Here is a 24,712-nt window from a genome sequence, read left to right as displayed (position 1 = left end):
TAATTAGGACTGTGAGTCCAGGGGCCAAAAGTGGTCCCAATTCCCAACAGGGACTTAGCAATCAAGACACTCACTGGGCCAGGAGTCCTGAAATGCAGGACAGGACATGCTCACAAAAGGAACTTTGCCGTACTGGAACACCTAGAAGGTGTGATTTCCATCTGTGACACCGAAGTCTCCCAAAGCATCTCTCCATCCCTCCTCAACTCCTAATTTATTAACTTAGTATCCTTTGACACTACCGCTGGGTAGGGTGCAGTTTTGAAATCCCAGGTTAAAAGGTAGTGGCCCTTAATTGCTATCAACACTCCTATGAATGGACCCCAAGTAGAGGGAGCTGGTTTTCATTTATGCCTTGCTCTACACCATCTATTTGAGCTGGGGTATACTCTTAGCTTTTGAAAATGTGCCTTAATGTTTAGGGGTCTCTCAAAAATTACCTCAACTTCTCAGCAGGAAGTTTGCAAAACTGACAAGCTCCTGGTTCAATCCTCTAAAAGCCTCGTCCAAGAAGACAAGGCCAAGGAAATTTCAATGTCTTCTCCTTTCTTTCTAGTCTAGTAAAATTGCTCTACTGACATGCACCCATAAACCAAAGAGAACTTACCTTGCCTTCTCTCACCAGTCTTCCCAGTTTTCTTGCAGTCGGTAAGCAGTGTTGAGGAACCACCCAATGTGGGAGGCTCCAGGCCCTGCTGCCTTCTCTTAATAATGGCTGTGCAGACACTGGGTTTTATTTGCTTGGGTTTGCATTTTAACCGCATTTTCCTAGTCCTGGCCAATCACAGCCAACCTAGCCCTGGGCTTGACTTATTCAAACCAGAGGGAAAGCTTTATCTGTTCCTATTCAAAACAGCAAAAATAAGAGCAGACTTTTAAAGGCTTCTTTTTAACTCCAGTCCCACTCCCTGATCTAATTGATTTTTTAAAAGTGCAGTCCATCAATAATGCAGGAAAGAGGGTGGGAGGATATGAAATTTGCCATCCTGTAGATATGAATGCATTACACTGATGACAGGAGGCAGGGCTGGGCCGCCCGCTGAGCCCCTGGGGTGTCCAGGCTGGCAAGCGCCTCCCCCAGAAGCTTCTGGGCATTTCTCGGAGGTGAAGTCTGGGTGAAGGGCCTACAGTGTGTTATCAGGTCATCCTGTTTTGTCCCTTGGCAGTCCAATCAAAATCTGAGTGCTTACTAGGTGCCAGGAACCACTGTTGAGTTTCAGGACTCCTGCTCTGGGAAAACCAGTAAGGGGCACAGAAGGAAGACTCTACGTCCCTAAGTCCCTCCGGGGCTTCTGGTTCCTCACCAGAAGTCAATAGGACACCAAACATATGCTTATTAAGCACCTGGAGGGAATGGGGTTGGTTCCACCCGGGGGCCAGGGAAGAGCTAATAGAGCCCGACTTCTGTGACCTCGGGCAGAATCCCTGTGTTGAGTCCATAGTTGGTCTCCCAGCCTGGGCACTCCAGCCTCGTAATGACAGAGGGGTTTTGAGGGAAGAAGGGGTGGGGGGGTAAGTTCCGAATGAACAACAGCAGGGGCAGGAGACAGCACCATTCATGGATGGGTTTTTTAAACCCACTTTTATTCATTAATTGTAAGTAATACAAATATTTCAAAAATATAAACAGACACTTAATGGCATCCTACATTTCAAGTTTTTGAATACAACAAATTTATCAAATTATGGACTTGTAAGCAAGGTGGTCAGAACCCCAGAGACCAGTCACAGTGGGAGGCAGACCTCCCTGACCCTCCAGATGGCGTCTTGAAGGGGGTTGGGCAGCATAACAGACAGGTCAAATCTGAGATGACTACAAGCAAAGAAGCTCAGGGCCCCAAAGACTAGAGTCTGCTCCAGGGGCATGCCCCACAGCATTAAGAGAATGCGGCAGGGGGCCAGACCTCTGCCTCCCCTCCCCGGCTTGAATGCAAGTATTCACTGGTGTTTTTTTTAAGACAAAACTAAAACCTCATTTTACAAAAAAGGCAACTGAGGGACAACAGTAACAAATAACCAAATGAAGACCTAAAGGGGAAAACAGGTTTACCTTCTGTAGACACTTGACCTGGCTGGGACATGGGGTGCAAGACAACCTTGGAGGGGGATGGGGAGTTGCCTTACTGAAAGAGGCCTCCTCAGGAACAGGGTAGGGCTGCAAAACAGAACGGGACCCACTTCCCAGGGAATGACTGCCTTTAGACTTCCCATGCTGTTAGCACAGGGAAGCTTCAGGGGCCACTGTGAACAGAGGTGAATTTATACATTTATAAAATGGTCCAAATCTTTGCGAGGTGGGAGGGAATTAAACAGAAGGTCCCAGATTAACTGAAGGCAAGTTACCTCAACCTCTTTAGTGAGGGACCATGGGCCCGCAAAGGGTCCCCTCTACAATGTGCAGAGTGGAGACCCTTACCTGACCCTTCCACACTGGTCCTGTGTCCAAAGCTCCCCCTATGAGAGGGACACGAACATCAGGCTTTTGATTTAGAAGCCCAATCAGAGAGACACGCTGTGTCCCTGAAGAGGCACCTTAAAAGAACTGAACTTGGCAGGTGGGCAGATTCCTGGCATGGCTTGAACTGGGGTTGGCCAGGCCTAGTGGTCTATTGCTTCCCAAAGGCCAGCCTCAAACAGTAAGGGCTGGTAGGAAACCCTGAAACAGATCCTGGGGTGAACTGGCTCCTCCTTGCAATCTTGCCCTCCTCCCAAGTTGAGTCTGGCCTGATTCCTCTAAGGAGCAAGTTTTGCAATCATCTCTTGTCCCTAACACACTGAAACTGGAGACCAGAAATCACATAACGACTTCAGGCTGGCTCTGGTCCAAACGGATAGACCCTGCTTAGACTTATATTTGGCTGAGCTACCTCTTCAGGGAAGGAGGGGAGGGGGTGCGGCATTTCTGGTAAGGAACCGCAGGGGTGGGGCAGGGGTCTGGTGAGACAGGCCTGCGGAGCTGGGCTTCACGCAGAAGCATCCCACCAGGTCATCCTGGGCCCTGGTCATGATCCCTCGGCTTACACAAGCCTGACAGGAAAGTGGGTGGCACTGACTCTTCCTGGAGACCACGTGACCCAAAGGAGGGCAGAAAAGGTCCTTGAAACTGGGTCAGCCTAGAGCCTCTTATTGCTTGTTTAGTCAGAAAAGCTTGGCTGGACCCCATGGCAGATCTGGCCAGAGGTCTGACCCTTTGAGTGGGGCTTAGGAGAGGCCCCCCTGTGATACCAGGAGAGAGGCCTAGGCCAGGGGCTTGGAATCAGAAGCTCCTTCTTGTCTTCAGGAGATGTCGTTCCTGGCCAGCCCTGGAGCCCTCTTTCCCTACCTGCATGAAGCAGGATCCCACAGGCACCAGGAAATGCTGCTGGGGAAAGGACCACACATGCCTTGGGGGCCCTACTCCACTCATGCGACACCAAAGCGAAAGGCAAGGCCTCACGAAGCCAGAGGAAGAAACTGGGCAGCCAGAAGCCCAAGCTGCTGCTCCGCTGCCTGGTCCTGGTGAGCTCCTCAGACTGGCCTAATGTGTGGGAACCGGAAGGGACAATGGGGGCGGTCCTGAGTGGGCAGTGTTCTCGCACCTGAAGCAACTTACAAATGCTTGGTGACACCTGCCTCCAGGGAAAATGGGGGTGGGGGTGGGGTGACAGGAGCTCCCACCTGAAGGAGGGAGGGGAGGCCAAGGTTAAGGCAGTGATGCTGAGGTGGGGCTCCCCTTGGGGGGCCCCTTGTGCTCCCAATTACAGCAGCTCTTCCTCTTTTGTTTTCCATCCTGGGGAAACTTCCTTTTTGTGGCTTTCTTTTTTAAAAAAGCATTTCACCATTAAGAAACTTTGAAAGCAAAGGGACTCGCAAAGCACAGGTGAGTGAAGAGCTCACTCACACCTGTTACTGTTGGCAGGGCGCACGTGTGTTACGTTGGCAAACTAAACGCAGAGAATACCCAGCCCCTCCGCCCAGGAAACGCAAGCGTGCCTGAGGCTCTGGAGAGAAATAGCGCCAGCCAGCCAGCCAGCCAGGAGGGATGCAACACTCGGCACAGGCCAGGCCCTGGGGAAGACACGAGAGGAGAGAGCCCTGCCCAGGAAACAGGACGGTGGGACGCTGAGCGCCCTTCCCGGACTTGGGAGCAAAGTCCTTGTGGCAGCACCAGCAGAGATTCCCTGAAGGGCAGACCGAGACAGCCCCAAGCTCAGCTGCCCTACAAGCCAAGGGGACACACACATTCATGCTTTGGGGACCCGTCCCCGCACCCCCGAGGCCTCCCACATTCACCTCAGGCCCAGGACTGCAGCTCTGTCAGAAACAAAACAGCTCAACACTGTATTTAGAAAGGGAATTTTAAAACAGAGTCAAAAGAACGGAAATCCGTTATCTGTCCTCTTCCAGGGCAGGGAGAAGACCTCCTTCCCTACAGATTCAAGACTATGGCTAGGCGGCGAGGAAGGCAGGCCTGGTGCCCAGGCCTTGGGGAGATGCAGACAGGACCCAAGTCAGGCACTCAGCTGGAGGCAAGGGCAGCTGTCGGGCCACAGGACTTGATGGCCACTGGGGCTACCAGTTCTGGAAACAAGCTTTCATCTTCCCAGAAATGTCGTTTCTCTGTCTGCAGCAGCTGGCAAGAGAAAGGCTTCAGAAAGACGCATGCCTGGGGCACCCGAAGGCAGCCCCTGACCCTACTCTCTCCTTGGCATAAACCTTACAACACTGAGGAAAGGCCATAGCTTTGGCAATGGAGCCGTTAACAGTCTTCATGCCTGGAGCTCGGTGGCTCTCAGGGTGAAGGGAGAGGAGAGAGACTAACTCGAGGAGACTCTTCATCCTTCAGTTTCTCTCCCAACCTGAAACGCTTATATCCTGGGGCCACAGTTCAAGGCAAGACACACACACACACACATTCTCTCTCTCTCTCTCACTCACAGACTCTCACTCACATCTCAGGAACCCAACTCAGGGAGTAGGGAGTTCTGGGTATCACTGGTCTGATATTTGCCCACTTGGCATCTAACCTGTCCTAATGCTCTTTCCAGTCACGTCTATTTCCAGGCCTCATTTGGTGAGATGCTCTAGCTTCCACTCTGTCAAGCTGATCATAAAGGCACAGTGTAGGAAAGCCCCCTACTGGGATGGCCATGGCTTGGCAGCAGGGAAGGCTAAGGGGCCCGCAGCTGCCCCAGGCTGGTGTAGACATCCTCAGCTCCGCTCAGCTCCTCAAAGATTGGGATCAGGTTAAGCAACTCAGTGTCCGCCATGTCGTCAAACCAAGACTGCACAGGCACCTGGGGAGGGAGAGAGCGGCCTAAATCTCCCTGCCCCGGATCCCCCTGGAGCTTGGCCCATTCACCTGGGCTGGTGTGCTCCTCCAGTAAACCCCACAGCTCACCACCCTCCCTCTCCTCCCCGCTCCTTCCCAGGACAGGGCCTCTGCCAAGCCCTGCTGTGTGGGTGTGTCTGGACCACTCACTGCATTCTCTGGGTGGAAGATGTAGGAAGCAGGCGAGTTGTCCAGAATGAGGGTTTTCCTCAGGTCCCTTCCCAGGCGGCTGAGGTCCTTGACGTAGCAGCCCTGGTGGAACACACAGGACTCACGAAACAGGCGGGCCCGGAACACCCCACACCGGTCCAGCAGATCCGTCACGGGGTCAGCATACTGGGAGGAGAGAGGAGGCTTTTTGTGTAGATGCGGTCCTGGTTTCCCCGTGGCCTCCTGCAGACCCGCAAGGAGCTGCCACCCCTGCTCCCGGGCCTTTGCCCCCCTCCTGCCCCCAATACCTTGGCCAGGCTGGCAGTGAAGAGAACACATTCAAAGAGCTCCCCCATCCGTCTCAGGAACTCGTCCACGTATGGCCTCTTGAGCACGTATACCTGAGGAGAAGCAGAGCAGATTGCCGGAGGTGACCCCGTGCGGGGGAAGCTGCGCCGCGTCAGGCCCCATCACCACTTGCGCAAGTAGAACTGGCTCAGTCCACATTCCCTCAGCCCCGCCTCTGGGCCATCTGGCCAGCAGCCTTCTGCCCCACCGACCGGGGCACCAGCATCACCTCCTCACCAAGCTCCTGCTGGCTCGGTGGTCCCAACCTTGACCCAGCTCAAAAACAAACAAAAACACCTCAGGTCCCAGGAGCCATCTCTTTCCAGCGGCGAACCATCAGCTGCCTCCAGAAACAAGTAATCAAGAATAGGCCTCACGGATGGAAACAGCCTATCCTGGATTACTTGAATCCAGCCACAGCCTCGGCAGGAGTTTCTATCCTTGGTTCTGGCAGGACAGTCAGTCCAGGTCCCCATCAGGCAAGGTTGCAGATCTTTCCTGAAACCTCAAGCTCTCCCTTGCAGGGCTTCTCTGAAAGGCACCAGGGGAAAAGTGGCCTGTTCCCCTCCCGTGACCACAGATCCAACACCCCGAAGCATCTTGCCCTAGTGACTCCCACCCATTTTGTGCTTGCTCCTGCCAGCCACCCCACCCCTCGTGTCACCTTTCATCATCTTGCACATCATGGCCAGAAAGCTTCCCTGGGTGCGTGTCCCTCCTGTGTCTGCTGTGTGCCTGCCCCCATCCAGGTGTGCTCCTCTCATCCAGCCTACGTAGGTGCTCCTAGAACCATCCCTTCAAAGTTCTTTTTACCCACGTCTCTCCCTGCTCAAGAGCATGTGCCTCTGTGACTCTTCCTCCTGGAGGTGTCCTGGACTGGCCATCACTCACCAGACCCCTCCCAGCTCTGCAGCAGGAACCCTGGGCTCCAGGTAGCCACAACTGGGCCTCCTTTCACCTGCCGTTTCTTTACCCTTTAACAGGTCCTCTCTTCTTCCTGGTTACTCATCAAGCTTGGCATCCTCTCACCATTCTGCTGAAAACCCAACTTCTGCACGTAGACACCCCACTACCATCCCCACCCCCCAATCATTTAAATCTCATCCCTTTTCCATTATTCACGTCTCTCCTTGTTAGCCAGGAGTTCACTGTGTTTATTTGTCTCTCTGAAGATATGCCTTTGTCTTCTCTGTGAGTTTTATACACCTCTATATACTCAAGTGTATTGCTCAGTTGTGTCCGACTCTTTGCAACCCCATGGACTTGCAGCCCACCAGGCTCTTCTATCCACGGGGATTCTCCAGCCAAGAATACTGGGGTGGGTTGCTGTTCCCTTCTCCAGAGGATCTTCCCAACCCATGGGTTGAACCCGGGTCTCCTGCACTGTGGGCTGATTCTTTCCCATCTGAGCCACCAGGGAAGCCCCCAAGCAGACTGTAAAGGGCTGCCACGCAGAATCTGGCGCTAGGCCTGGCAGAGCACCTCAGCTGGGAGGAGGGCCTTGGGACGAAGAGAACTTTTAATGGACATAGGAGAGCGATGACCATCCATGGGACCCTCAAGCCCCATTTCCCTACAAGTAACTCTTCTGTTTGACTATCAACACCACCGATCCTTAACCCTGGACTGAGCCAGTTATACAGAGCCAGAGTCTGCTCTTACTTAGAATCAAGTGTTTTTAGATAGATGTGTACTGAGCATTTATTGTGACAGAATCCCGTGAAGGGACCCAAGGGGAGGGAGCTGCATAGAGAGATACAGAGGAGGAGATGCCTGAGCTGGGAAGGAAGAAAATTCACCAGCTAGATGGAATGGGTGGGCAGGGGAGGAAAGGAAACAGCCAGTACTGGCTTCCTTGGCTGTAACAGGCAGACACACCAACTCTTCAGATCAGAGAAAATGTAATAAAGCATTAAGAGTGCTGGTCACATTCAGCAGGGGCAGGGCAGGTAAGTAAATGATAGCTATTACTTTTATTAAATAATACTTGTTTTTTAAAAAGTTTGGCTGCAAAGAGAATAAAAATGGCACCTTGAGGCGACTGGGGGGCTGAATTTTTTAAGATGAGAAAGCCTTGAGTGTGCAAGGTACCAATAAACATGGAGAGACTGAAGTTACAGGAAAGGATCAACTGATGGAACACAGCCCTGAGATACGGAGGACCCCGGGGCCCTGGGCCTGGCAGTACTTACCTGGTGAGTGGTCCCTTCGATCTCTACAGGCACTATGAAGTCAGCATTGTTGATTGGCTGAAAGGCAGAGGAGTCAATGAGTCAGCTCATGAGAAGAGACAAGAAGCCCAGCCACACCCCAGTCCTGACCAAGGCCTGTCCCCTGGGAGGAGGAGGGAGGGTCAGATCTCAGAGGCTCTAAGAAGCTCCTGCCGCCCCACTAAGTGGCTCTCACCCCAGTACAGGCTGCAATATCCCTTCTGGTTTTCTCTACCTACTACCATCTGCAAATTCTACCTGAACTGAGCGTCTCTGGGCCTGATAAAACAGACAGGGACAGGGCCCAAGGCTGACTCATGGCCCGTAGCCTTCTTTTGGGCCTGTCCTGTACAGAGCCCTGGTGGCTCCTATGCCACAAGGGGCAGATGCAGCCTGTTGGCAGTGACAAGAGAGAGGAGGAGCTCCTGCTCAACATTCTCTGGAGTGGTCTCCAGGTATCTGCAATGCCAGTGTGGTCAAATCCCACACTGTCTCTATTCACTCTTCCAGCATCACCTTTAGGCCAATTCACGGCACCTGAGTCAGGTTCCCAGGACAGCCCGAGACGGGTGAGGAAGGGCTCCACAGGTCACATTACCTTAAAGGAGCTATGCACAAGGGTTTCATCCAAGTCAATGACCACGCAGATTCTTCCCTGATCTTCCTCTGTCACCTCTGGGAGCAAACAGGTCCCTGGAATCTAAAACCAGAGCCAAGGTGCTGTATCTGCCACCAAGATTAATTTCCCTCAACAGAACTCTGGGAAGAGCTAGGCCCGTTGAGGAGATGGAAGATGCCCCCCACTTCAGCCCGAGAGAGGTGACACCAGAAGACCAAGAGGAGAAAGAGCAGAGACCGACTCCCTGCTCCAGCCTCCCTGGGGACCGTGAAGTGATCCAGATACTAGAGACGGAGGCCAGCGCTGGTGGTCAGCTCCACAGGCTGGAGGCCAGCTGCCCCCTCCACGATCCAAGGCCTTGCACATAGTGGGCCTTCAGCAAATGTCTGGGACAAACAGCTTCCCAGGTGGGGAGCTCGCCAGCACGCTACAAGGACTTAGGACATCGCCACAGGAGGTTAGCAGGGCTCACTGGGTCTCGGGGCTTCTGAGTAGACGCCCTGCAGAGTCACATACCTGATAAAACTGGTACTGGAGGCACTGGAGCAGATCCGACTACGGGAGAAAAGGAGGCAGTCAGTGCCAGCCACTAGTGCCTTTCCTGGCCGTCTGAAGCCCACTCAGCCCTGCAAGGGAATCTTCTCCCCGAGATCCCAGCCCCCTGAAGCCCCCTGACATAACAGAAGTGACTTTCCTTCAGAGCTGGGCAGGAAAGGGGCCGAAGTCTCCCTTCTGCACTAGGCCTGATGAAGGATGGAGAAGGCAGTGTCCCTGAGCTCGGCTACCATTGCCTCTCAGAGGAACAGGGAACTGACGCAGCTGACGCCAACTGCACAGAGCCAGAATCCAAATCAGGACCCCTTACTACAGAGGCTTAGCCTCTTGCTTAGTCCAGAAACCAGCCTTTTCTTTGAGAACCTGTCTTTTTCCTATGTTCTCCGTGGGGGCACAGATGGCGGGTGTGTGTGTGCACGCGCTGAGCCCCTACAAAACACAAGCTGATGTGAACCCACACTGTGGTCCTAAAATGTGAAGGGAGATAGAGTGCAGAGAGATCAGAAGTGTTTTTCCTGCCTTTGGCTAATAATAAAAATGTTATGGTTGCAGCAAGTAAGTGATCTTAATGGAAACCCTGAAGAAAAATGAAAGTCCTAGCACTTAGAGAAACAATGCTGGCATTTTACTGCATTTCCTTCTAGCTTGCTTTAGCAGTCTTTCCCCCTCATGATACATACTTTTGCTTTCTGTTTTTTGACTTAATGTTGCAACTCAACACTTCCACATTGTTGTGAACAGTTCAGTTAATACTGTCACCTTGTACTTCATTTAACCATTTCCCTGTTTCGGACAGTGAAGTTCATGTCTATAGCCTGGCTTTGAAAGAGAGGGAGGACAGCTAAAACTTGGTGGTTCAGAAGGAAATACCAATGGCCTAGGGGGAAAGAATAATTTCTATCCCCACCTCTGAGATGCCAGATGTATCTTCTGGTAATTATGGGAATCAAAGACACCCTATATATTTCCAAATGTCTCTAACAGGTACAGGTCAGAGTGCTGCAAGGAGTTATCAAGAAATGTGACAGAATTTCAATTCCTTGGTTCCCTAAAAGTTCCCTGAAAGATAACTTAGAGGTTATCTTTGCTTAGTTAAAAATAAAAACAACAGTCACAGGACTTACAGCCAGAGAGATTTTAGTTCAAACCTTGACACTATCATTTACTAACCAATAACTCTTCAAGGGCTAACATATACCCTCTGGGTTTCAGTTTTCATGTCTGTGAGCTGAAATCCTTGAGTCTCTTTGCAAGGCTGATATGGGTCATATGAGACAACATATGCAAAGTGTGTTGGACAGTTCCAGGAACTTGGAAGGATCTGGATTACAGGGGCCCTCAGAAACCACAAGGACATCCAGGTGGCCCACACCACAGATGGGAATCAACAGGAAGAAGATGGCCCACGATGGGAAGGACAGAGGAAGGGCCTCCTCTGGGCCAGAGATCTTCTGATGCAGGCAAGGCTGGCTTGCCCTCCTGCTATGGTTACAGTGACCCTTACTCGCCCATGGCAGTCTCATCCTTGCTGGCATCACACCACCTTGGATCCAGCTACCTTAGCAATGGTGTTGGGTTCCTCCTTGTAGGGGGAGAGCTCAGTGGAGGAGGTTGACTGGCCAACATGCTGGGCACGAAAACAGCAGAAAAGGGCCTTGAAGATGTTACGGCCACGTGGCTTCTTAGGAGAGGACTTGGACACCAGGCCTAGAAAGGAGGGAATGGCAGAGGCGTTAGCGACAGGACATCCACGGATGCCCCCTTCCCACGCTGGATTCCCTCTAGTCTGTAAGCTCCACTGGGGCACATGGCACGGGCCAGGTGAACAACCAACTACAGTCAACAGTGAAATGTACATGTTTATTCCAACATCTCTGTAAAGTAGAAACAGGAATCCCCAGTCCCTGGTTTGGGAAATGAGCTGCATAAAACTTGCTCTTAATTGCACAGTGGGGGGAGGGGCACTGAAAGATGGGCCAGGTACAGAATCCACTTTGGCAACAGCACACTAAGGGAACCCTCAAGATGAATTCACAAAACCAAAAATCCTCCCTACCACCAGTTTCCAGAAGACTACCAATTCTATAGAAGGGAGTGAGCTAGACCCCTTCAAGTTAGCAGAGCTCCTGTCCTGTCCTGGATCAGCTTCTTTCAATGCCCAATCAGTTGGCAGCACTTAGCCCAGACTAGAAAGCAGAACGGCTTCAGTCTCAAGAAGAACCTACATGCTTTGTTCACACGCCTGTGTCCTTCCCACATTCCAGCCACTTTCCTTACCACTCCCTCTCCTCCAAGACCACAAGAAGGTCACTCTCTTGGGATACATGCATCCAGCGCTGGGTTCTGGGTTGATGTCCCTGCTTCTAGGCTGTAACTGCTAAGTCCTGCCTTGACAATTTGGGCTTTGGAAATACAAAGCCATCTTAATCAGAGGCTTGGTAAAGCAGCCCCAGAAAGGTCAAGCTGATACAAAAAGCTATAGGTATTATAGGATCAACCAGAATCAGACTTTGGAAAATCTTTCTCAAGTTCCTTTTTAGATGAACTGTTCCAGCAACTGTGGAGCCAGAGTAGGAAGCCAGGATGTGTACTGTGGCCAGGAGGTGGCACTGCACCACTGCTCCAGAATGGTCCTTGGCCACAGGCCTGCTCTCCTGGGTCCAGGGCAGGAGATGGCCGTGGAATGAAAGCCATCCCACTCCACTTTAAGGCTTAAGGCAAACTCCAATGCAGGAAAATAAGCCCCAGAAATACCTCCATCTCTGGCGAGGGTAGGGGACAAATAGAATGTAGCACTGAGGACAACCTTCCATGTGCTATTGGGTTTAAGAAGGGAAAGGGGAGGCAAGGTGGTACCCAAACCGCCATCCCAGCAAGGCCAAGCTCCCTCGGCTCAGTCCTCAGAGGGTGTGCTGCACCTGCTTAGAGGCTGCTCCTATAGAAGTGATGGAGAGACATTGAACACCCAGTTCCTGGGCTGCCTGAGCCCCTGGAGAGGAGGGAAAACCAAACTCTGGCCCTGGGACCAAGGATGAGGAAATGGCTGCTGACCATCAGTCAAGTGGCAGTCAGCACCGCCCCGGAACAACTGACTCAGCTCTGGCTCAACAGAGAAGCTGAGGTCGGGCACCAGTCAGTCCAGTCTAGCCCTCTCCCCTCCCTGGATCAGGCAGATCCCCTGACACTGGTATGACCACTTATAACCTTTCAGAACATGTTCAGGCTTCCCAGAGATGAGCCTAAAAACCTGGATATCACTCTTGAGCTCCTGGCCCTGGTGGAAAAAGCAGGATTTCCAGAGACTGGGGATCCTGGTCTGAAGGAAGAAGCTGCATTGGAGACCTTGCCCAAGGCTCCTGCATCCAGGAGACAAACCTGTGAGCAGAGACCAGTACTTAAAGGCCACAAGGTAAGAGGTTCCTCGGACTTTTTCCTACTCTGAATAATCTATGCAGAAATCAGAGGGAAAGGACAGTTTCTCCACCTGTCTATACGGCCCACGTTCAATACCAAGCCCAGAGACTCAAACAGACGCTGACACAAAGCTCTAAGACCAAAGCTGAACCATCGCTTTTCCTCTGGCTTATGGTTTCTTCACACAGAACCACAATCAGAGGCTTAACCTGGGCACCAAGCCTTTCTTAAAAGGCCACACAGCCCAAGCCCTTCCTGAAGAGAGGCCGTCAAGAACGCACTCAGGATCTTAGTGACAGACGCTGTGAAGGCTGAGTAATCCTGGGAGGCAGCGGGGGTGAAAGGGGCAGCTGGCTGGGGCCATGGAGAGGCCTCACTGGTTCCCACTGTGGGAGGCCCAGCAGGCAGGAGCACTTCAGCCTCAGAAGGAGCTTGTGAGGAGGGGCTGGGGGCGCCTCAGCTTGGTTCGGACTCTGCAGGGGATGAGGGTCTCCTCAAAAACACAATGTGACCAGGCAGCCCCTGGGCCTCAGAGACCACGAATGCCTTGACCCCAAGGGCAGGCACTCGGAGCAGAGCACAGAGCCTTGGAGCCTTGGGAGGGGACCCCAGACCCATGACAGCAAGGTCAGCGCCCCAGACGCCCCTCACCACCCCTCCACCTCTGGGGCCCCACTTCCCTCAATCCTTCTCCAGGCTGTCCATCCTCCTTACCTTTACAAACAAGCCACTGAGAATCCAGCAGGGCCTCTTCCGCCTCCCCCTAACATGGCTGCCTCCCGACGGGGCCTGCAATGGCCTCCAGCTTCTAAGTAGCTGGTGCTCAGCAACTCTGGCTGAGTGAGTGACTCTGGGGCCTCCAGGGCCTTGGTCAGCTCGACAGAGCCAGGACCTGTGGAAGCCTTCTGTGCAACTGGTCCACAAGAGTTGGAAACAAGCTCCCTTATGAGGAGAGGTGGGTAGACTGAGGAGCTGAGCACCTGAGACAAGCCACTCGGTCCTTCTGGGCCTCAGTCATGTTTACTGAGCACCAACGATGTGTCAGGCCCACGATAAGATACCTGACACTATTATTTCATTTAATCCTCACTACAAACCCATCTATAGGCCTTAATCCCCTGTTCTATAGAAGGTTAACTGAAGCCCAGAGGCTAAGCAACCTGCTTGAGGCTACACAGGGAGCGGGACAGCAGAGCAAGGGTGTGAACCCAGATCCGCCTGAGTCCAGAGTCAGGGCGCTTAGCTACTCTGTCGGGTCCCCAACAGCTCGGGCTTCGTGAGCATTTATTCCTGCAACAAGTGGGAAGCAGTGGGGCACTCTCAAGATCTCCTTTAGAGTGTTTGCTCTTTTCCTCTTTAGGCTGGACTGGTCAAGGATCAGTTTGGGTTTTGGCCCCCTTCTTTGCTGCCCTTGTGGGCAGTCCCTGAAAGGGGTTCGGGGTAAAACAGTACAAGGCTTTGGGATTCCATTCCAAAGCTCCCTTCACCCCCCACCCCAGCCTAGCACATACTCTGACTGGCAGACAGCTCTGGGAGATCAAGAGGACAACAGGGGTGGGGAGAAGCTGGAGCCAGGACCTCTGGTCAGAGATCCTCTGTGCTGAGTGGGTTTAAGGGTGAGGGGAAACACCCAGGGTGGGATCTGAGCCTTGTGTCAAAGAGCCTGTCACAGGACTCCTTTCAACCAGCCAGGGACTGCAACCGCTCCCCAGGAGAGGAGCCCTGGCACCAGCGGGTGTACAGGCCGGGGGTGGGGGTGGGGGCGGGGCGCGGATCTCACAGCACACAAGTTTCGCCAGTGAGGGAGGGCAGGACTCCAGTGGGTACCACAGAGCTCCATTACTGATGTGTGCCTGCGCCCCCTGTTCCGAACCTCTGGTCTGAGGCTGAACGTCAGAAAGGACCAGCACTGACCTAATGGGGGGACCTCTGGCTTAAGAATAAAGTGTGCAGGTTGCTGAGAAAAGGGAGGCCAGGACACTCCCTCAACTCACTGCTGCAAGGCTTCCTACTGAGGCAGGATGTGAAGAGAAAGGGCGACGGGGAGGCATTGCCCCACCCTGCCACCCCACCCCGCCCCGCCGCCCCAGGACCACCAGGGCTGGGGTCCAGGCCCTGCCAGTTACCAACTCAGCCACACCGCTTCTCTGAGCCTTAGCTTCCTTATCTGTTAACTTCGATAACAAGACCACTCCTGACTGCGAGGACAGATAAAACTTACAAAGCACAGTAGCGCACCATGCGGAATAAACCTAAATCCATGCTGGTTTTAACACGTTATCTAAGGGGAAAACGACTGCACCTTGGCAACCCCATGGGCCCTCCCACCCCAGCACGTGGTTGAAGCTCTAGAACAGAAAGCAAGAAAGGTGTCAGAGGAACTCTGATCCTGAGCAGGCTTCAAAAAGTCAAAATCACCCCATACCTTCTCCCCAGTTCACTACAAAAGTTGTTTTCCAGTTGCAAATTCCCTCGCTGGCATCAGCAAGTAACAGGAAAGCAGGTGAAGCCATTCCACTTGAGACAAAGAATGGCCTCACCCCTTGTGTCCACCATGTCTGCCCCAGAGAAGCACCAGGTGGGGATGCTATTTGCCTCTGCCTCTTAAGAAGCTAGTGCACAAACATGCGTGCGTGTATACACACACACACACACACACACACACACACACACACACACACACACACACACACACACAGATGGAGAAGGGCTTTGCCAGGACAACACTATTTTTAACCTTCTGAAGGTCAGGCTCAGATATCGCTGTTGCCAACAACACAGCTTCATGTCCCAGCAAAGGAACTCCTCACATACCCGCCTGGGATTCGGCAGAAGGCAAGCTTTCAGGCTGTCGGGTTTTAACAAGCCCATTCGTGCAGAAGGATGCTTTCTTGGTTCACCCCTCAAAAGTACTTCTCTCGCCACCATCTCTCATCCCCCCACAGCAAAGGATGCCGCCTGGCTATGACTATAAAATGGCCTCTCAGAGGGGCCTCCCTCCCCTCAGCGTTTGGAGGAAGGAGCATGTGTGGAGCGTTTCCGGCCTTTCCTGGCCAGCTGCCTGGGACCTGAGGCCAAGACGCATCTGATTGGGGCTCCCCGTGGAGCGGAGTCCTCCCGGGTCCCCAGCACGGGGCATCCGTGCCTTGGCCGAGGAGAGGCCTGGAAGCGCCAGGTGGACGGAAGGGATCTTGGACCATCAGGCGAGCCGGCAGGGGAGCCAGGTGAGAGGTGCCTCGACATCCCCCACACAGGAAAGGCTGGAAACGCGGGCGGGCACAGCCAGCTCCGTGCCGACTGCTCTCTTCAGGCGGCAAGGCAGGCGGGGCCCCTCCCCGCTCAGCGCCAGGTCCCTCGTTCCAAAGAGCAGCGGAGAAGCTGACGGTTCGGACTTTCAGAAAGTTGTAGCCATGCTGTTTGGCTTGCGCCAGCGTGTTCTGTAGGAGCGCCATCCCTGCGGCCAGCAGCAGGGCTGTCCTGCCTACACAGACGCCTTCATTAGCTCTTGCCAGGGCAGAAGGGCTCCCTGCCTCTCTCTCTCCTCTAAGGAAGGAGGACTTCTTTCAGTCCTGGGTCCTTCAGGCCACCGTGGGGTGGGAGCAGGGTACCCGGTCACCGGCAACCTCGTCTGCTTTTCCCCGGCCCCCTTTGGCAGTCTTGTCACTGATCATAACATGGGGCCACAACTTCAGGGCCCTTCCCTCAAGGACGACTCAGTCCTGGAAGCAAGGGATTCCTGGCAACTTCTGAAACAAGACCAAGATAACTGGGTCAATTTCAGAGTCAGCCTTTATAAGAGTTATTGGCAAAACACCCTTCCAGGCAGCTCTAACATATTTTAGACACAGGCTGGGGTTCCCAGAAGAAACAACAGGCCCTGGAGTATAGCATCTCCTCACAGGTGCATCAAGAGCAGGCCCAGACAGCCCATACCAGGGTGCTCTGGGTGGATGTCAGGAAGTGACCGGATGGCCCACCACAGCAGCAGGGACAGACATGAGATGCCACCCAGGAGAACCCACAGGCTGGCCCCTGCCCCTCTTCCACTGTGTGCAGCATCTGCTAGGCCAGAGGGGGTACTGGAAGCCATCCCCTCCCACCTTGAGCCTTCCTCTTCCCCTAAGGAGGTGCTAAGCAAACCCCAGTGGGAGGTTAGGGGCTAAAAGAAACCTCCCAGCAGGACACTAACATCCTCTTAGCGGCTGTTTCCACCCCTGTCTCAGCGCTCTGCCTGATTTCTGGTTTGGTGAAGACCTGAAGAACTTAGTGTCTCCTCTCTCTCCAGCTATGGAGCCTGTTCTAGGTGACACATGCATGAGAGTGAGATGGAAAAAGATCGAAGGCCCAAGATACAGCAAGGGACTCGACCATCTCTCCTCTGACCAGTGGACAACAGGGTGGTGACACAGGTGTCACAGACTTGGGCTTCAATTCTGGCTTTGCTGCACACAAGGTGTGTGGCCTCAGGGCTCAGTTTCTCCCTCTGTAAAAGGGGAAGACTAACGTTACCCAGTTCACAGAGCTGTGCGGATTACAAGTGGGTCTGGGTGTGTCCTGAGCCTAGTAAAACACTCTTAAGTTCAGCTGCTTGCCTTCAGCATAAAGCACTTTCATACCCTTATCTCAGTCTCAATCTCAAATGGCCACACTGAAAGAGACCACAGAGGTTTCTTACCATTCCAGAGGTCACATAGAGGTCATGGCAGGGCCAATCTTGAGAAATGGCATTTTCCAAGACTCCACAAAAACCAAGCATATACACACACACACACTCTCTCTCTCTCTAGTTGAGGGTGGCCAACCATTTCCTGCCTTCCTTCCTCTCATGGCTGGCCCCTGCAAACGAACTGAAGGAGTCTGCCAGGGAGTCTGTCCCACCTACAGGGTCACTCACCCGCTCCCCCCACAGCCCAGCTGCACCTGGGACCAACCCACCAGTCTTGTTATGTCCACTGACAGCACTAAGCTGGACATCAGGAAACCTGGCGCCTGCCCCACCTCAGCCACTCAAACAGCCTTGTGGGCCTGCCTAAGGCACAACCACCCTGGGTTGTCTGCTTGAAGGCCAATCAGGAAAGGGCCAGGCTGCATGGTCCCTTACAAGGTGGCTTCAGGTCACCTGAAGCTTGAACAGGTACCTTGAGAGGTGGCCTGCACAATGCCGAGAAAAGGCTGTGTGGGTCAGGGTTAGGCTTGACTCAGTCAGTCCTAGCTGCCCCAAATTGGCTATGTTCCCATGGACAGGGTGCTTGGTGTCTCGGCAGAGGATTTCCTTACCTGTCCAGACAGGATCATTCCTACCTCACAAGGTCACTGTGGGGCTTAAGTAAGATACTAGATATAAAAGGCTGGGGCAGTTCCTGCCCCACAGTAAGTGCTCTCTATCATCTGTGATCATTACTGGTGAGGGAGGACCATGACTCTGTCCATTTACACTCAGAAAACTTTCAGACCCCCCTTTAGGAGCCACAGGGTGGTTAATAGCAAAACTGGATCCCCCCAGGGACTCTTCATGCTCAAGGCTAAACAGGCAGTTGGGCCACTGCTGCGCTCACCTGGCTTTCCTCCAGGGACACCTGTCAGACTCACAGGGAGCACTTGGAACACACGTATGCCCGGCCCACCTGCTCATGCTCTGATTCTGTAGGACCCAGGTGGAGGTTGTATTTTTAGTAAGTGTCACAGGAGAGTCTGATGTGTGTCAGTGGCTAAGAGCCAATGTCTAAAGGCTGCCAGTGGTCCTTGACTAACCCTTCCAGGACCGGAGGGTGATTCAGTTAGAGAACCCAAGGCCCCTTTCCCTACCACATCCCACTGCCTCAGTGTCTCTGCAGGCTTCAGGGGACTTGCACCCCAGAGCCTCATTTTCCTTTCTAGGGGTATTTGCTCTATTCTATCACAGAGTCAAAAGACCCAAGCCTGCCGGCTCTTACTATAGGCCCCTGTTCCTGAGAAGGAGGCCCGAGCCCCCTCGGCGGACCCAGGAGACACTTCTGAACATCTGTGGTACACGCTCTGAGCCTTCTCATGAATCTGCTTGGCTCTCATTGGGTTTGGGGCCCCATTTGTTCCCTGAGATCTATGTGGGTGGGAAAGAGAAATTCTACAGAATGCAAAAGAGATGAAAAGAGGTATTGAATAAAAAGGGAGTAAGAGCAAAGTCTGATTTGGGATAGGGGGTAGGGTAGGAGAGGACGACGAGGATCACCTGGGCAAGAAAAGGAGCTGTCAGCAGATCTGCTGAGAGATCAGGTTTAAGGCTAACCCCTAGAATAGCTGAGGAATAAAACAGAACATGCCTGTAACTCCTGCCCAGGAGGCCATGTGCTTGCTGGAGTACCCATTCTGCCATAACAGACCTGGTTCAGACACACTAAGACCTGAAAGGCTGGGCACTTGGCCAGACAAAGGTACTCTGTTCTGCTTGGCCTCTGGTACAGAGAGGCTTCCAGTGCTAAATCATATTCTCCACTTTGATTTCTACTAGTTCATTCCTAAAACGTGCATGATAATAAAGTCATCTGCATCTCAGTTGGGAACTGTTCCTCCTCTACAGAAGAGGGAGGGAGTCCAGACAGGGCCACACCCAATCCCATGTCCCCAGGACAAGTGAGTTAAAGCCATGCTTCCTGAGCTGGCCAGACTGAGACACGGTGAGAAGCACTTTAAGGCTGTCTGTGCTTTCTCAAGGTTCACTCCAAAAACACAGAAACAAAGACACAGCTTTGGAACATCTATTTCTCTTCAAAACCCCAGTTTCTTTTTCTCTCCTTGTTACCAGAATTTCCTAAAAAAAAATACATATATATACATATGTGTGTGTGTGTGTGTGTGTGTGTATGAATCTCACCGGGTTCTTTAACTCTTAGCGAATGCAGACAGTAAGAACATAGCATACAGTTCTCTCAAGTCTTCACTGTACCCACTTCTGAGGGACTGAGCAACTGTTCAGAAGATTTAGACTTCAGGGACTACATAGGAGGTGTGTGGCTGCCTGGCCTCCTCCCACCCCAGATGCCTGGGCTCCAGAAAGAGAGCAAAAGGCCCAAGGCACAATCTACTTGCATAAAATCCCATCCAGTGTCACAGGGGCAGAGAGGGGGTCTGTGCAGCAAGGCTATGATCCTCCCAGAAGGCTTAAGCTCCCACATTAGTGTTCCCTCTGACCCTCAGCCACCTGTCTTTAACAATAAAACCCATATGATTATTTTGGTGCTTGTATTGTGTCCTTCAGGGAATGGAGGAACACTGGAGTGGCAGTCTAGCTGTCTAAAAGAGAAGGATGTTAACATTTTTCAATCATCTTCTAAGTACCAGGGATTACATATATGTAGAGACCAATACTTCCATTTTACAGAAAAGTCACTAAGTCGCTAAGAACGCGGAAGTGATTTGTCAAGTCTCACTGTAAACAGGGAAAGCAGGGATCTGCACCCAGGCCAGAAGCAACCAATTCTGCTCCCCAGCAATTCTCCCGAACACTTTAACTGCTGCCCCTGCCTTCCACCCTCCCCTCCCCAATCCCCTCTCCATTCCAAGACACAAGATAAGAATATAAGACAATAGCTCAACTTACCCAAAAGCTAGGAGGAAGAAAAGTTGAGAGGGGAAGGGACATATACTTACATATAAATACATACTGTCTTTCTCTTGCTAAGTAATGAACACATGTATTAACTCTTCACAGAAAGGTTGGGTGCATCAACTTACTTCTATTTATCATTTTAACAAAGTCTGTGATCATAAGGGATTTGGAAGGTTCCACTGAGAGGATGAAAAGGGACCTCTCTTCTATTCAGCTGAAGACCCCTATAGTTGAGAGGGAGGAGACAGGAGTCAGGGACACGACCACCTCTGCCATCTCTGGAGGGGTTTTCACAGCAATCCCCGAGTCCAGCTCCACCACAAACTGTCCAAGTCAGACTCAGCAGCAGAACTACAAACTCCCAGCCCAGGATGGCGGGCATTTACAATCATTGTTGCTGAGTTAGCAGGGCTCCCTTGGGCTGCTTTGGCAGGGAACAAACATAAGTGTCAGTCACCACCCAGGCCCCCACCCCACTCCAAGGTGGGGCAACAACTCCAAAGGAGACACAGGAGTGAGGCTCGGTGGCCACAAAGAGGCCAAGGCTGAAGCTGGGCCAGGATGGGAGAGGAACCCGTGGGGCGGGAGGAGCCAGCTGTAAACACACACCCTGGACGCTCACCCAGCCAGCTGAGGAAGAAAGCCAAACTTTTCAAGTTAAGGGCCTAGCTACAACTACAGTGAAAGGTGTCTGAGCTTTTACGTGAGCGAATAAGACAGAATTTCTCCCTTGTAGGGAGGAAGCAAGAGTTAGAAAAACCTGCCTCAATCCTAACTCTTAGGGATGGTCAGTTACCAGAACCTGCTGCTAAGACATGTGAGAAGACAATTCAAAGCATCACCATCAACTGTCTGAAAAGAAGGGACATTAGGTCCCACAAAACAAAACAGAAGCAGTCCCAGCTCCCATAGAAGGGTTGTCGGACACTCAAGCTCTGGAAGAGGTTGCCCCACCCTCGCATTTCACCCCAGGAGGTTATAAGCTAACCTATGTCCTTGGCTTCTCCCCATCTAACCTCAAAGCCCAAGGCACAGTCTCGCAGCAATGGGGAGACATCCTCAATGGCTGCCATAAATGGTGCTTTTCTAACCAAAGTGATACTAACTTTCCTTTTTCACTTTTGATACTCCACACAGCCCTAGCCTTGCTGGACCAGGGATACTAACTTTCCTTTTTCACTTTTGATATGCCACACAGCCCTATCCTTGCTGTACCAGAGAGCCATTTCACCCATCTGCCTGGGGAGATGGTCCAATTTGGGTCCTTTCATCATCAATGCTTTCAGCAACTTTGTTCTACTTCCCCTACTGTAATTACTTTTGAATCATCAACACCCAGCCAGCCTTAAAGCTCTGAGAGCAGAATGCTAAAGAAGAAGAAGAGGAAAAAAACCATCCAGCCAACAACTTCACTAAAAAACCACCCAAGCTAGGAGCCGTTAGTATTTTTCTAGAAATTTACTGATTAATAAACTGGGTCTGTACTCCTTCCCCATTTTTCCAAAGGGAGGCAGAAGCGTAGAGATAGGACACTGGAGAGGAGAGAGGGCCAAACTCTTAAAGAGAGAGAAAACATCTGCTCCCCACCCCCACTTTTTTTTTTTTTTGTAAGATGCAGGATTTGTTTGTAAAGGATGAAGGAATCAGAAAGTTGGCTTGCTGGTTGCCGTTTGCCCAAGCAGTTCAGGAAGAAATCATGTCTTCTCTGGAATGCAGTCAAATTACAGGGGAGAGAGACCCCCAAGCTGCTGGCTTGAGGATTCAGATTCCTCCAGGGATAAGTTTGAAGGATAAACCACACACAAAAAAATGAAAATCGTAACTCTAAAAATTCAGCCAACATCAGCAACTAAAGACTGTCAAGAAGACAGCTGCTTGCTCTCTGCTGCTATCTATTCTCTTCCCCACCACTTGCCCTGGTGGATAAAACTTCCAGCTTTTACTGGTAAGCTGTCTCTTCAGCAGTCCAGCCTTCTCCCACTCCTGGTGTGGTCCTCTCCCTGGGAGGGCACCCTCCTGAGCCCCTACAGGAGGGGAGGACCAGAGTGGGTTCAGGGCAATTCTTCCCCTTCTCATCAACACTGCCCCCTCTGGAATCCTCCATCCACACGTTTCTTCATTTTTGGCTAGCACTTGGGAGTCTTTTTCTCAGATGAGGTTGGGAAGAGAGCAGGAAGAGTCAGGAGTGAAGTTATAAAAACAGAAAGCCTCCCCTCTTCAGCCTCAGCACAGCTGAGCAGCCAGGGGAGGGGTGAAGCTGCAGCCTGGTTAGTGATGTGGCCAGGAGAGCAGGGAGTCAGGGGCTTTGGGATCTGAGTAGGCAAGGCTTATTTAAATAGGGCCAGCAGATGCAGGAAGCACGCACTACTTCCCGCCCCCCAGCATTCCACCAAGGGAATTAGGGAATGGTGAAACCACCGGCCCAGCTTTTTAGCCTCTAGGCAAGTTGGGGGTGCTCCTTGGGACCAGGAACCCCCGAAATAAGTGATCTGCTGACTAATGTTGCCTAACAGGGAGCTGTGGGGCTACACCGAGGCCCCAGGGCTGGCCCCTCACAAGGCACTGGGGCCTTTTTTGCCCTGTTCTGGGGGATCGAGGGATGAGCAGGGACGCTCCGAATTTGGTCCCAAGAGCGTGAGCTCCCCAGCCTCCCCAGGCCAGGTGGCCCGAGTCTGGGAAGTTCTCCAGAAAAAAAAAAAAAGAAAAAGACTAGTCTTGATTCCCCGCGGAAATTCTGTCCGCTCTTCCAGACACATTCCTCAAGGCCTGATGAGGAACGTGGGGGAGGGGGAAAGAGTTTCGGGGCCTTCTCCAGGACCAAACTCAAAGATCCCACCCTCGGACCCCCACCTTCCCCGTCCCTAGGAAGGGCCTCGGCCCAATCACGCTCCAGCCCCCAAACCGACACCCAGAGAGGGCCTGAGACCCACCTCGTATCTCCCCGCGACCCGCAGGAAGACGGGGGCCGCTAGCCGCTGCCCACCGAGAACTCGCACTTTTTCGCAGCGCGATTCAGAAACACGCCGGGTCTGATGCCATCCGGCGAATTATGTAACCAGGGACACCGTTCTTGAGCTAAACAAACGCGGCTCTGTGTGTGTGGCTGCGGCCCGGGGGAAGCGCACCGGGGCACGGAGGGGCTCCGGTCGGGCCTTGGGGTCGCGCTTGTTTGCTCAGCGAAAGCGGCAGGAGGCCGCCCGGGGAGAGCCCCGCGAGCCGAGGTCCCCGGCCCAGCAAAGGGCCGCGGGCGAACCAGGTCCGGTCAGCCAGGGCTCAGCCCCTCCCCCACCGCGGCCGCCCCCGCCTCCGGGCGGTGAACTTGGTCCCAAGTCCCGCCGGACGCCGTCACCGCCCGCTGCCCGAGCAACCCCGAGCTTTGGCGGGGGTGAGGGGCTGGGGGGTGGGGCTGGGAAGTGCTGGACTCCAGTCCCGGCTCCATTCTAGCCCGAGGTCGGCCGGGACCCCCTCTTTTTCCTCCCCTCCCAGGACCGCGCGCTCCGGTGCGGGAAAAGTGACGACCCCACCCCCTAACTCTGGAGAGGATAGACGCGAGTAGACTCGCGCTTCGAGCGCTCACCCCTTAGTCCCTCTGCCCGGAGAGGGGGTGCAGGAAGGGGTGACAGCTGCGCGGATGACGCCCCTCCCCCTAGGGCGCAGGGAGCCCGGGCCCCGGCGCAGCCCTCTGCCGGGTGTGAGTGCGCACCAGGACGCAGGGGCGGATGGAGTAGGGGATCCCGTCGGAATCGCCCGCTCTGAGCCCCGGGAGGTCAGGGGCCGAGACTCGGGTTCGGAGCTGTGCTAGCCCCCTCCCCGCCTGGGGGCGACGCAAAGTTTTGGGAAGTTGCTGCCCCTACCTTGCTTGGTGAGCACCAGGGCGTCTTCCCTCCGCGCCTGGGTGATGATGGAGCCGTGTTCCATCTAACAATCCCGCGGGCCCGGGCTGGCTGGGCGGGAGGACGCGCGGGCGCACAGGCTGGGCTGGGCTGGGCTGGGGGGGCCTGGGCGGGGGCCCGCTCCGGCTCAGGCTCCGGTTCCCGAGACTCCGACTCCCACTGCTGTTCACATCCCGGCGCTTGTTCCCTCCCTGGGCCGGGAAGGGAGGCGGCCTGTATGGAGAGCGGGCGAGCCGGGTAACGGCTCTCCCGGGTGCCCCCAGCCCCGATCCCCCGGCGGCAGCTCCGGGCTCCTCAGTTTGGGTCCAACATGGAGAATCCGGAGCGAAAACAAGAGGAGGAAATGGGACACGGGGCGGTTTCCAGGCTCCCCCCTCCCCTCCGTACTCCAGATAAACAACCCGCGGCTGCAGCGCCCACCCCCGCGCGCCTCCAGGCTCCGGACCCGGCCTCTCTACAGCCTGCAGGCGCTTCCCGCTTCGGGGCACAGTCCTAGGCCCCGGGCCCCTCCACCTGTGAGCCGCCGGGGCTGCGGAACATCCGGAGCTTTGCAGTTTTGTTACGGAAAAAGCGAATCCCCGAGGGGGGTGGGGTGGCGGGCGGGCTGGCTGGCGGGGGAGACTTGAA

General features: G+C 53.6%; 1 protein-coding gene across 3 annotated transcripts; it reads right to left on the bottom strand.

Annotated features, from left to right (window-relative positions):
* Window positions 1-1,555: 1,555 nt before the first annotated feature.
* CTDSP2 (CTD small phosphatase 2) lies at window positions 1,556-24,429 on the bottom strand. 3 transcript variants are annotated; one of them, XR_008199330.1, is made up of 9 exons: window positions 24,047-24,427; window positions 10,752-10,900; window positions 9,155-9,193; window positions 8,618-8,719; window positions 8,002-8,058; window positions 5,770-5,862; window positions 5,462-5,647; window positions 5,007-5,276; window positions 1,556-4,612 (listed from the first exon to the last, which is right to left on the bottom strand). XR_008199330.1 is itself a non-coding variant. In XM_052639354.1 (8 exons), exons 1-8 carry the CDS (start codon window positions 24,108-24,110, stop codon window positions 5,151-5,153), a joined length of 816 nt encoding a protein of 271 aa, XP_052495314.1. In that variant the 5' UTR covers window positions 24,111-24,427; the 3' UTR covers window positions 1,556-5,150. The 3 variants fall into 3 exon arrangements, 2 of the variants coding, with proteins under 2 accessions (XP_052495314.1, XP_052495315.1); XM_052639354.1 differs by having other exon boundaries at window positions 1,556-5,276; XM_052639355.1 differs by lacking the exon at window positions 8,618-8,719 and having other exon boundaries at window positions 1,556-5,276; window positions 24,047-24,429.
* Window positions 24,430-24,712: the final 283 nt, after the last annotated feature.

This window comes from Budorcas taxicolor, chromosome 5, assembly GCF_023091745.1.
Source record: "Budorcas taxicolor isolate Tak-1 chromosome 5, Takin1.1, whole genome shotgun sequence".
Classification (NCBI taxonomy): Eukaryota; Metazoa; Chordata; class Mammalia; order Artiodactyla; family Bovidae; genus Budorcas; species Budorcas taxicolor.
The sequence above is the reverse complement of the archived record's forward strand: the minus strand, read 5'-3'. Positions and strand labels throughout refer to the sequence as shown.

Bases quoted from the DNA above. Each gene is read 5' to 3' on its own strand.
- CTDSP2 (XM_052639354.1), bottom strand. From the start codon at position 24,110: ATGGAACACGGCTCCATCATCACCCAGGCGCGGAGGGAAGACGCCCTG. The intron at 8,720-9,154 runs GTATGTGACTCT...CTCTGGTTTTAG, and splicing joins TCCAGTACCAGTTTTATCAG to ATTCCAGGGACCTGTTTGCT. The intron at 5,648-5,769 runs GTATTGGGGGCA...CTCTCCTCCCAG, and splicing joins TCACTGCCAGCCTGGCCAAG to TATGCTGACCCCGTGACGGA.